The sequence below is a fragment of the Lichenostomus cassidix genome, chromosome 9 (genome assembly GCF_008360975.1).
Source record: "Lichenostomus cassidix isolate B80296 chromosome 9, HeHo_3.0, whole genome shotgun sequence".
Taxonomy (NCBI): domain Eukaryota; kingdom Metazoa; phylum Chordata; class Aves; order Passeriformes; family Meliphagidae; genus Lichenostomus; species Lichenostomus cassidix.
The window spans coordinates 14,789,137-14,801,479 of record NC_139490.1 but is presented as its reverse complement, the minus strand read 5'-3'; the positions used below and the strand labels follow the sequence as shown (position 1 = coordinate 14,801,479).

Sequence of the window (12,343 nt, the reverse complement as noted above, 5' to 3'; positions counted from 1 at the left end):
ACGGTAATAAAAAACTGTTCAGTTATCAGGTTCTTTGTGCAAGGATTTCACATTCTACTCATGCTCATGACAGGTCTGTATTACATTTCAGTGGCACTGGTCTGAGCAAGCACAAGTAATTCTGTGAATGTTCACTGGAAGAATGTCCATTACGTGTTCTGGAAGTACGAGTTCTTCAGCTGGATAAAAGAAAACTTGTTAGTTTAGGGGAAACACTAGCCTGATTAGCCAAAATTTAACAATTTCTAAGCACTGAAAGGAATTTTGATTTCTCAAAGTTGAATAAAAATAATTAACTATCACATTTTCATAAAGATTAGCTATGTGGCACATACATCTCAGGAATATTTGTAATTGCCCGTTTTTTGAACCCATAGAAAGGAAAAAATTTCCCTCAAAGTTGGAGGTCTTAAAAGGTCTTGTTTTAGTAGTAAATCATCCACAAGTTGCAAGTTGTTAGCCAAGTAGATTTCGGATGATTTACTTGCATTACAGTAATTTACACAATTGAGCTTTAGGCATACAGTACAAAACTATGAACAAAAAGGTGAAGCAAACTTTTTTATTTATATTCAGGTAAAAACATTAACCTGATGAAGTAAATTATTGCAGATTTGAGAAATCAGCACATAAAACAGTTGGACAGAGCATTGCTTACAGGTGCTTTATCTGTGTCAAAAGACAAAGGCTGAACTGCTTGTTCCAAGCTAGCACTGGGGGGAAAGAAAAAAAGAAAAAAAAAAAAAAGGAGAAAAAACTACAAAATTAACCAGGAACTTAGATCAAGAACAGGAAAACTGTTTACTCAAACAGCAAATGAAACAACTAATTTGTCTTTTAAAAAACTTTACATCAATTCGAAATGCTCTGGGCCTTACCACAATACACACTGGCCAGCCCAAGCTGTTGGACTTGAACTACATGAAAGAAATAATTCTTCCTTGCCTCCAGTACGAGGCTTTTGCTGCCTGAATCACTGTGTAAACAGCTCTGGAGCGCTCTGGTAACGACTGTCGCCATTATATCCTACCACTACAGTAAAACTATGCTATAAGAAAGGTTCTACCTAGTTACAAAGGCTGAATTATATTGACAATATATATCTGATTTCAGTAAAATTTAAATTATCTTAATCAGAGAAAGAGGCATGGAGCAGTTAAAATGCCCATGCTAACCAAAACATAACAATTGTTGAATGTTGCACACAAAAAGAACCAAGTGAATTGCACATCAGACAATACATGAGGATGGGTAAAATTAGAGGCAGGTGAGGGTACACAGAACTAGTCTACTAAACTAGATTCGTCAAATACATGGTGTATTTTAATTTCTGTACTTATGTACAAAAGTTGTCTTTGGAGGAAAAACTTCAGACTTAGCTAGATGGATACACACAGCCCAGTATTAAACTGCACAGCGACATTTATTGATCCAGCCTGGAAAAACATCCCTTTTTAAATTTCACACAGCAAAGCAAGTTAAAAACTTCACTCATCAAATAAATGATAATTTAAACAAGAACTTGCTAAAGAAACCTTGTCACAACAACTTTTAGGGCCTGATCACTTTAAGTCCATAGGGGCTTTTAATGAATATCAACCAAGTGTCTTTGTTTATAATCTGCAAGCCGTTTTTCTACAACAAGAAGGCGTAACACGTTTCCTTGACTCAGGTGATATATTTAGAAAAGAATCATGAGTTTCTCTTTTGCTGTAACAGGCAGACATTGCATTTTTCATTGTGATCAGGAAAGATGGAATGACTGCTGCCCTTCTCTTGCAGCTATCAAGAGTTTTTCACGCATTATCTCAATAGTTGAATAGTCCGGCAATTTGAGATAGTTCACACAAGTCATTACTGAGGGTAAGAAATCATCAGGATTCTCTGTGGACTCAAATGTCTTCCGTACAATCGTCAAGGGAGGATTCAAACTTCGAAAACCTTTGAATGAGAAAAGACATTCAGAATAAGGTTGCTCCTCTTGAACACCCACAGCTGACTGCAGACATCCCCCAGTGACAGAAGCACACAAGGCACAACTAACTTCCTCTCCACCTTTAAAAGTCTAGAGTATAGATTGATAAAGCTGCACAGCAAGCTAAAAATACCTACAATCCCGTCTGCAGATTAATTTGCCAAGATGAATTTAAAATAAAGGAATAAGCTAGATGAATATTTTTTTATTTCTGTTCTGTATGTGTAAAAATTCTATTCTGATCATAACGTTTTTAAGAGTTTGTTTGCTTTGCACACATTTTTAAGATTCTCAGGAATTATCTACGACTCTAGTACCTGATTTTTCTTACTCCAGCTAAGATTTTTACATTCTTAACTCTCTCTTGTGACTGCACCATCTCTTCATAAAAGAGCTCCCAAAAATACTTAGGAAAACAGTATCAAGTCTTTCTCCCAAATCCCAAAGAATGTAAGTAGAGGAACAGATGCACGGATTCTGGTTTGACTTGCAAAACTTCAGCTGAGAAGACAGTAAAATGTGTATTTTACAATGGTCCCTAGCAAAGACAGCAGATTTCTCTGTTTACCACACTACCTCTTACCTAAATTCAGAAATTCAAAGGGGGAGAAATTAAATAAGATTTATACTATGCTGGTATTGTCTCCTTTCTAGAAAGGAGACTGTTGTTTCCAGGTAGCAACACATCATTTTGTTGTCATAACAATGCACCTCTAACCAAGAAACACAGCATTAGGAGCTTTCAGTTTTATTTAAATTTTGAACACTTTTTGCCCTCCAGCAGATCTTCTGGCAACAATTTAAACCTGGAGAGTCAACAGAATGAGGTGTCATGAGAGTAACACAGAATTATTCTTGAAGTCTACCCAGCAACTTCTGAAATTACAAACTAGTATGAACCTCTCAAATACATAACTTAGGGAACTTTTTCCTATACTGAAGTAATCATCTTATTCTGAAATACATCAATAACAGGGATTTCACGCACATCAATATGTAATAAGGAAAACCTACCTCCTACAGGCAGTCTGGGGCTGCCTGTCACAAACTGAAGAAACAGTCTTTGCTGCTCACTATCAAAACTACTGAGAATTTCAAAGAGATACTTCACTGCTCGACTGAGGAGGGAAAAGAACCAAGAGAATATTATTTTGTTTGTAGTTAAAATAATTGCATCAGATTCATATTCAATGCCATATAAGTATTTTCAAACAGATTTCCTATAAATCCTTTAGCTTGAATAACAATGTATCAAGATGACTGAAAGAAAGTATTTTCTACTGTTTTGGGGTTTCTTTTATTTGTTTAACAAGACCAACATGATATTACCTGTCATGTGTATAACCGTGATCAGGCCTGCAACATTCCATTAAAGTCTTTGCATCCCAAGTGTCTGTCTTGCTGCCACACAAGAGCTGCTCCAACTGTAAAATTACACAACAAGGAATAAGGACTCCCTTTTAGAACTTGAGGCAGGATGAGTACTGTCTGTTCTCTTACATTATTACAGTAATAATAATGTAATAATAATTATTATTATTGCCATGATAACAAAGTATTTAATGTAATAAATTAACAAATTTAAATAAATTTAAAACGTAGTAAAATAAAATAATTATTAAATAAAATTGAAAATAAAATAAATTAAATAATACTATTATGGCACTCTACTTTCTGGAATGGCTTGGTGCAAAACCAACTCTCAGACCAACCAATCCTCCCAAATTCTTTGGATGCAATTATTTCAGCCCAGTGACAGCCTCATTTCCCAAGTCTGCCTCTGCCAGCACTCCACTACAATGTGACATCTCTTAAAACAAACAACTTACACTGGAGAACCAAAAATGCCTTAACTTTTTTGAAATCTCACCATTTTTTAAGAAATCTAGAGGAATATGATGAATAGTGTTTATATGTGCATTTTAGAAAAATGGTCTCTTTTTTGAAAGCATGAAGAATAATCATTAGACAGAGATGGATCTGTCAAACAGCAGTTCTTCAGTTCTTTTGCTGCTCTTTCTATGCCCTTGGAGAAGCAGGGATGACAAGGTGCAAAAGCCAAAACATTACAAGTTTCTACTGCCATCCTCCTAGGATACAAAAGGAGTTGTAAAGCCCCAATCTCAGGAACACCAGAGGGGTGATACACTTAGCTATTCTGTTTATGAACAAAAGAATTTTACAAGTTCTTTGTAATAGTTTGGACATGGCTTGTGTAAAAGTTCAAATGGCTGGACAGCTACCAGCAACAGAACATGAGACCACACAGATATATTCCATCAGAGAAAAGCTCCATCTAATACTACGCCTTCTATAGCTTAAGTCTGATCAATTGTATTATTAGCAGATTAGCGACAGACTAACATCAGTATTTTAAAAATTCCCAGGGAAAGCAAACCATACCAAATAATGGCAAGACAGAAAAGAGTATTACATATACCACAAAATTGAGAAGTGGATAAAACACTGGATAAACCAGAATAATCTGCTATTTTTACTAGCCTTAAATTTGTTGTGGGAAAAAAAACATCGTCATACTCTTTGAAAGTAGCACCAAATGAGGGGCATGAAGAATAATCACTATAGCAGGTAAAGGTCTCAGCTTTGAGAGACTCCTGCACTGTGAAGCACCAGGAATGTAAGAGTACCACAAAGGCTTGACTAACACATTGTTTCACAATGTGCTTTAATGTTTGTTTCACTTAAGAGTGTGAGCATTTTACAAGGAAATCAGTATAGTAGTGCTGAGAACAAAGCAAGACCAACTATCCATATTCTTTACCCCTTCATCTGAATCTTTTCTTACTGTCTGAAGCTTTGTTGAAGAGCTGCCTACTTGCTTTATTGTTTAAATAGAAGATCCAGGTAGCAAATACATCTATCTATAGCTATTCAGAGGTACTGAAATACAAGGAATTAAGAATATCCATACCAACATTGAGAAATTAAGTAAGATACATAAATTAAAGCACTCCTCAGAAAAGCTGGATACCCGCAATTTCAAAGAAAATGGAGTTACTCATAATAAAAACATTAAATAAATGACTACAGGCCTATTAAGGAGCAATCTTTAATAGTTAAATGCATGCAATTCTTGGGACATCCGGTTTTCCTCAGAAATGTAATGTCATCAGACTGTCACAAATGCCCTGCAGCCAGGTTAAAACTGCCCACACATGCAGATATAAGGTTATAAAAGCAGCAGCAAAAACACTTTCACCAACCTCCTCAGGATAGAAGTACTGAAGATGACTAAGGGGGAAGACCGACTCAAATCCATCTCTGAAGGAGTCAAATTGTCTGGCAACACCTTCATTTAGTGCCCAGAATATAACCAACTGCAGGCAAAGAAAAAAAACACCAAAAATGAAAAAAAAGCAATTTGAACAAAGGAAGCATGCAGTGATCACTACGGTACAAAAGAGTACAACAGCAGAAGCCAAACTCCAGCAGCCCAGCCATCTGCTCACTGGAGTTACCACAGGGTGCACATTGATTCATGGAGCTGCTCTACAGCGTTGCCTCATTCTGCCTTAATTAATAATTTAGATTGCCCTTAACGTGAATGCTATGCAGAATTTAAACAACTTATTTGCCTTTGTTTTTAACAAAAAAAAAAAAAAAAACCAAAACAAAACCAGAATTCACAACAGCTAGTTAAACTGAACCTATTTAACAGAATAATTTGAAGTAAATCTGAACATTTAGTAGTTATTTCTGGAAGCCTAACCTAGGTGTTCTCTCTCTACTCCATTTAAAATGCAGCAACTGAAGCAGAAATCCATATTATCAGTATTATCTTAATTTCCCCCATGGAAATATATGGGTCCCTATTCTAATATAAAGTTTTAAGAAAGTAACTCTAGCCTGTTGGATATATTAGTAGCTTAATATTACAAGTATACATAGGAACAAAAGAAGTAACTTCATTTCAAGTTACTGGAATATGGTTAAGAACCATAATGCAAAAGACAGTAAGAGATTAGTCTAGGCTTTTTGAGTACAATTTTTCAGTTTTGTTTTGGTTTTGTATCTGTAGTTACCCCTCAACATTAAATTAACTTTCAAAGTGGACAGCACATACTGAAACAACAATCAGTGGGGGGAGGAAGGGCACAAATGAGACCAGAGTTCTTTTAAATTAATCTTCCACAGCCAGTAGCTCTCCACTAAACTAAGATATGATACATAGCAGATTGCAGCCCAAGTTCAGATTCTTGTCAGTCACTCCTGTTAATGATTGCACTTGTCTTGGATATCCTCAACTCTAGCAAGAAATGAAGGCTGGTTGTAAAAGATATGTTGCCAACACAGAACTACTAGTTCTAAAATGCTCTGTGGTGCTAATTAAAGTCATCAGTGGATGCATCTGAATAGGATTAAGAAGTTCATAGGTCCTGCTGGAGTCCTGAAGCATGTACTTAACCCTATCCCAATAACTGAAGAGTTACTTGTTCCAGAAAGCTCTCAGATACGAAAGCTCATCAGGATCTGCTGATAAGTTTTCCTACAGATGAGTCAGGCATTGAATTTCAGGTGAGATATATTCCCCTACTTTCACACATAGGTTTTAATACTGAAGAGGCAGGTAGTAAGCACCAGGAGTACAAAAACCTCGTCTACATATATAGAATATAGAATATTCTATGGCTATTTTAACTGCAGGATTGCTTACCTACAACTGTGATTACCTTTAAGGAGTAATCTCGGAGTTACAAGAGCATGTGGCATCATTAAGCTGCACTGTATTCTATTCTTGCAGATTCAAAGAGAAGATCAAATTGCTAGGCAAAAAACTACACTACTGGAGATTTTGTTCACAAATTTAGAACATGCAAGTTGGCCTCTTTATAGCACAAGGGAGAAGAGGAAAAAAGACTAGAGAGAGAGAATAAAGTCTTTCACTATATTAGTAATTGAAGTAGTTGTACTTTCTGATAAAGGCAGCTCCTGTGGGAACTGTCTGGGCAGGGGGGGAAGGGGGGTAGAGGATAGAATGACATGATGGCAGGAGAGGCATGGAAAGCAACAGTAGGATATTCCAGCTTTATAAACTATTTTTCATGTTAATCTTCACACAAGATTTTAATGAGAACGATGTGCTCAAGAGCAGAACAGCTGACCCACAAGGAGCTGTGCAGGCCAGCTGATAAATATATTGTTTCTAAAATACAATTCATCATACGTGTGATAAAGAACGCACTAATTTTCTCTCTAAAATCTATTTCTTTCACATCAAATCTGTAAAGCTTTAATGACAAGGATAGGAAAAACTGCAGAGGTCCTTTAAGAAAATAGTTCCAAGAGATGTTCAAAAGGAGGAGAGCAAGCTTTCTGTCAACCTCCTTCTCCTTTACAATGCCTGAAGCCTGCAACAGGACAACTACAGGACACCTGAGCCATCTGTAAGCCTTTCTCAGTATATCAGATATCTGAGTTACTTAGAAGAAAAAAAAAGACTGCAAACTGAATGAAAATCAGACTTGAAAGCAACATTGCTCAGTAAATAGAGATTGCAAATTCTGTTTTTAATGAACTGTGGCAGTTCATATTCTCCTGTGTAGGTCTGCAAAGAGCTTTATATCCACATATAGTTAATTTTGTAAGTGATTCCTGACTAGCAGAATTTTCTTTCAACAAATTAATACATGAGAACTGGACAGGTAACAGTTTGGAACTGTAAGGTGGATAGCAACTGCTCAATATTCCATTGTAAGAATTATGGAATAGCTTTGCAAAGTTCTCAGCTGATAGGCAGCACCTTACATGACACTTATTGAATTGTTTCTACCACAACATCAGATGTGTTTCTTATCAGTGCTTCAAAACTTAACAGTGCTCAGAGTGAAACTGGCAATACACTAACCTGTAAGGAATGCATTATTTAGTAACTGGAATACAGTGATCCTCAACTCCATCCCCCTCATGACTTCATGTGATAATATTGCATTCTTCCTGTCTCTCTTCATCTCTTTTCCTGGCTGCTTTGAACTAATTCCCTTTATCATTTTCTTAGACAGAAACAGCTTCCTACCTTTGTTCAGCAGTATCAACCTTCTGTTTTTCTATGCCTTATGTGCCTTCTGACATAGGAATTAATCAATACACAGGTGGTACTGTCAATTTATTCTGGCAATGTTTTGTTATCTTTTCCTTACAAATTTTTTTCAGGGTTTGGGGTTTTTTCACCCATGTTTGAGGTTCTTTGGTTGATTGGTTTGGTTTTCCTTAGTTTGTTGGTTTTTTTGGGGTTTTTTTTTGATTGGTTGGTTTTGGTTGTTTTGACAAAAAACTACTGCTCTAATTTTGACTCACAACTGCTGATGTTTTAAGTCTGAGTCCAAAAAAATTACACTATTATTACAGCAGCTCAAAGGCCACTAGGTAGCAGATACTAGATCACTACTGTTAAAGAATTTGCTAAATTACAATTCCTAAAAAATTAATTATCATAAGCAGATGTGCAAACTTGTTAAAATATTCTGAAATTCCACAGGTCAGATGAGTCCAATTACAACACTTCTCCAAAAAGCCAAACTTCTGATGACTTCATTACATGTAAAGCAGACTTTCTGTATTATACAATTTTCAAGTCAGGTGCAATAAGATTTTTAACAGTTTTTCTGTAGTAATAAACTAGTACAGAAGAGACATAATCAGTAGGAAAATTATGTCCATTCCTAGTTCATGAGAATGAACTGAAATATATATGGAAACAAACTACCAGGGAGCAAGAAAAACAGAATTTTAAGTCATAGGTTTGCTTTTACATACTCTGAGATACTCCTCTAAATTGTGGATAGTGACTGGTGTATCTTTTCCCCCTTTTTTCAGTTCTATATTGGGAAACCCAGGAAGGGTGAAGTCCAGCCCCAGATCTTCTACTGAGCAGCCATTCATAGTCAGAGCCTCCAATGCATACTGTAGACTTTCTTTGGTCTAAAAAATTGGAAGTGAAAACCAGTGAGAACAACTCATTGAAATAAACTTATCTGGAAGTTATGACATCTAAAGCAGCTTTGACTAAGCAGACATTTCTCTAAGAGCATTACCATTAAAACTGTTACAGTACTCCTTGCTTGCCTTCTGTAGTTTTCATACATAACAGTAAACCAAGACAAACCAGATAAATAAATTTAATGAATAAACTGCAAAGATCACAGGAGTACACTTTTTCTGGCATTTCTGGAATTATGTAATATGCCAGAAGACAAACTATCTAGAAAGTACTACTGCAAGAAAAGGAAATGTGAACTATTCTAAGGGTCAGAGGGTGTTTTTTCCTTAGAACAGTTAATGGCATTCATATTTGGCATGCATACTGACATTTTTCAGCTTTCATCCATCAGGTTTCAGGTTTTTCAAACTCTTGGGAAATTAAAAGCGGTGACCAAGGAGAGAGAGTGAGACAATAAGGTAAAAGAGCAACAAAGACCCATAAGCTTGCAATAATTTCACTAGTAACAAAGCAGATGTATTGAGTATAAATTAGGTTATTACTTCCTACCATCTATTAATATTGGATGCTAGAAAAAGCATGCATGCCAAAGGCATTTTATCACTACTGCCACAGTGAACTGTGGTACTTTCAGCTAAGCAGATATCCTTGAAAAATTAAAGATATTTTTGTATGTCTGAAAGAACCTGTATGTTCATGCATAATGAGTTTCCAACTGTTCTGCATACAGCTCTTCAGTGAAGAAGAAAAAACTCTACAAAAAAGGCACTTCTAAGAAAATCTGAAAATTTGACTAAACCAACTAGTACAAAAGGCAAACCTTTTGACTGTTCAGGAACCAAGGACAGATTTTTTTCCTCTGATATTTAAGTTGGTTAGTATTTTTAAAGTGAATCAAAAGAGAAGTTAGGCAAACATCTGGCAGTGTTAGACATTTCTAGACTGTGTTTAATTACACAGAAGAATCCCATATTGAATTTCTCATTATAGACTTTTCAAGTAGACTGTTTTTTAATTACTAGCTACTGATCTAAAAACATACTTTGTATCAGAACAAAGTAATTATCACTATTACAATCAGTATTAAACCCTATGATACATTCTGAATTATTGCTACTTCATAAAATCCAAATGTGTAACGACGCACTCTTCCATCCTTAGGGTTACTTTCCCACCTGAGTTTTATCCTGTTCAAGTCTTTTCTTTTGTCTTACAATATCTTCAAGGTGATATATTGATTTGGCTACTACTGGATCAATACTGAACAAGTCATGCGATGTCAAGGAAGTTTCCTGTCGTAGCATCCACTTATAAAAAGGAAGTCCAAGAGGAAGGTCCACCTGGAAACCAAAGCACTGAACTGTTTAGTATTGAACTGTCTTCCAAAAGCGTTATCTTCAACTGTTTCAACTCTTGACTAGATCTAGAATACTGTCTCATAGTTCTGGCACACACCAAAACACCATATCTGAGTGGTTCTGCCTCAGAAATTTAGTCAAAAAAACACAAGTGACTGCCTAGTGCATATGCATTGAAGCAATCAGCCATCTAGCAACTGGAGTAACAATAAGCCCAAAACATTCTTAAAAGAAGATTGGAGAGAGATTGCAACACATAATGGCTTTTTGTTTTTACACTGTGGTTTCAAAAGCCGCTCTAAAGATCTTCAACACATATTACCCTTTCCCCCAAGAAAGTTCAGCTACATAGCTGTCCTCTTCCTTGCCCTCCCCTCAGACTGCCCTTACTTGTGAGCTGAAAGTAATACCATTTAACTCTTAATGCTTTTATCCCTCTACAGTCAGAACTAGTGTTTTTATTTAACCCCTTCAGAATAGATTTTCTATTCTATTCTCACCAGTCTGAAGTCCATGATTGCCTTGGCCATTAGTTTTCCCAGAAAGCGGAACTTCATTTTAACTTTTGCAATGTGAGCTGGCTTGGCTGTTCTACCAAAGGGAAGTGCAAAAAGGCCTTGAAGGTTATGAATGTACTTGGTACCTTCCTGGCTTCCTGTTGAGGAAGAAAGAAAAAAAAGGAGAGTTCAGTACTTACACTGCTAGCTTCTTTCAAGATGCAAGTGGCATTAGGAGAACCTTAACCTAAGCTTCTTATTAAAAAAAAAACAAAAACCAAAAAAACACCTGAACCAAACCCACATGAAAACCCCAACAAAACCCACTAAGATAATCACACACTATCATCAGGCACATTATCTGACCACAAACTGAGCTGCTCTTTACATAACTAAAGTCAACTTTGAATCCATTCAATACTAATCAAAATTTATAGATTAGGTAGTAGAGCAATTACCTTTTGGATTGGCTAAAGTCACTTCTTCTCCCCTCCAAAGGCCTAAGTCTGCTCTCTGTAGTTCCTGAGATACAAGTGCATAGAACTCTAGTGTAGGGCCTAGGCCTGTGCCAACCTTCAGGGGACAGAGGGTGAGGGGAAAGGAGGGGGAATGAGATAAATAAGTAAATATATTAGTCCATTAGGTAAGCTGGAATACAAAAATCTTTACTTAGTCTAAGAAATATAATACAATACATCATTTGCTATAAAGAAAACTAAATTTCAAAAAGCATCTAGAGAACCTAACTACAGGACCATTTACAATGACAGAGGCAGCTTGGAAAGACCACATATCAGAGGAATTAACAGTGGAGTAAAAGTATTAACCACCTAATGATCACATTAAAGAGGAAACACACACAGTCGTGTGTTAGAAATAAACACACACAGCTTAAGAGTAAGAAATAAAATGTGGTCTGCCAAGTAAGATTGATTATGAAATTTAGATCAGAAAGAGCTTCTCCTAGCAACTAAAAATCACAGCCAAGTGGATTAGGGATAATTAAAGGATAAAATTCTTTAGCATCAGCAATGTGAAAGACAAAGAGTCTGACCAAGCCATTTCAGGAAAGCTGTAGCTATTTTGTATTAATCTTCAGTAAAAAAGGGTTAAATTAGACTGCATTGATATTACTTACTTCATTCTCATACTGGATTTCCAACATGGCTCTTGAACTGCCTAGATCCTGCATCACAGATTCTGCTTGTTTCAACAGCTCATCTCTGTTCACAGTGCGCTACACATTAGAGAAGTTTTAAGTAGTGAAATTATGGCTTAAAGTCCCATCTCCAAAGGCAGTTACAACAGGAAAAAATCAATTATGCACCTTTTTCAACCCCATGCCAACAGTTTCACAGTTCAACAATTTGTAAGCTTATACTTTGATATAACAATTCTTTCTTCTATGTGAAAACTGTTTAGGATTAAAGTGTTCAATATAAAATGAAAAATCAATGCATTACATTTATATCAAAATAACTAATAGGTACTGTTCTTGCTAAGAATATAGCAATAGGATTATGATACAGCAAACAAGTACTGCCATGTTACATGC

General features: G+C 36.1%; 1 protein-coding gene across 8 annotated transcripts in view; it reads right to left on the bottom strand.

Moving 5' to 3' along the window:
- Positions 1-548: 548 nt before the first annotated feature.
- TRIP12 (thyroid hormone receptor interactor 12) overlaps positions 549-12,343 on the bottom strand; it is an 80,662-nt gene continuing 68,867 nt past the window's right edge. For all 8 annotated transcript variants that reach the window (XM_085069553.1, XM_085069550.1, XM_085069556.1 and 5 more), the window contains 9 exons: positions 11,927-12,025; positions 11,247-11,361; positions 10,792-10,946; positions 10,109-10,273; positions 8,750-8,914; positions 5,200-5,313; positions 3,305-3,399; positions 2,990-3,093; positions 549-1,941 (listed from right to left, as the gene is read on the bottom strand). In XM_085069553.1, coding sequence (XP_084925679.1) covers positions 1,745-1,941; positions 2,990-3,093; positions 3,305-3,399; positions 5,200-5,313; positions 8,750-8,914; positions 10,109-10,273; positions 10,792-10,946; positions 11,247-11,361; positions 11,927-12,025 — 1,209 coding nt within the window. In that variant the 3' untranslated portion in view covers positions 549-1,744. The remainder of the gene's footprint in view (positions 1,942-2,989; positions 3,094-3,304; positions 3,400-5,199; positions 5,314-8,749; positions 8,915-10,108; positions 10,274-10,791; positions 10,947-11,246; positions 11,362-11,926; positions 12,026-12,343) is intronic.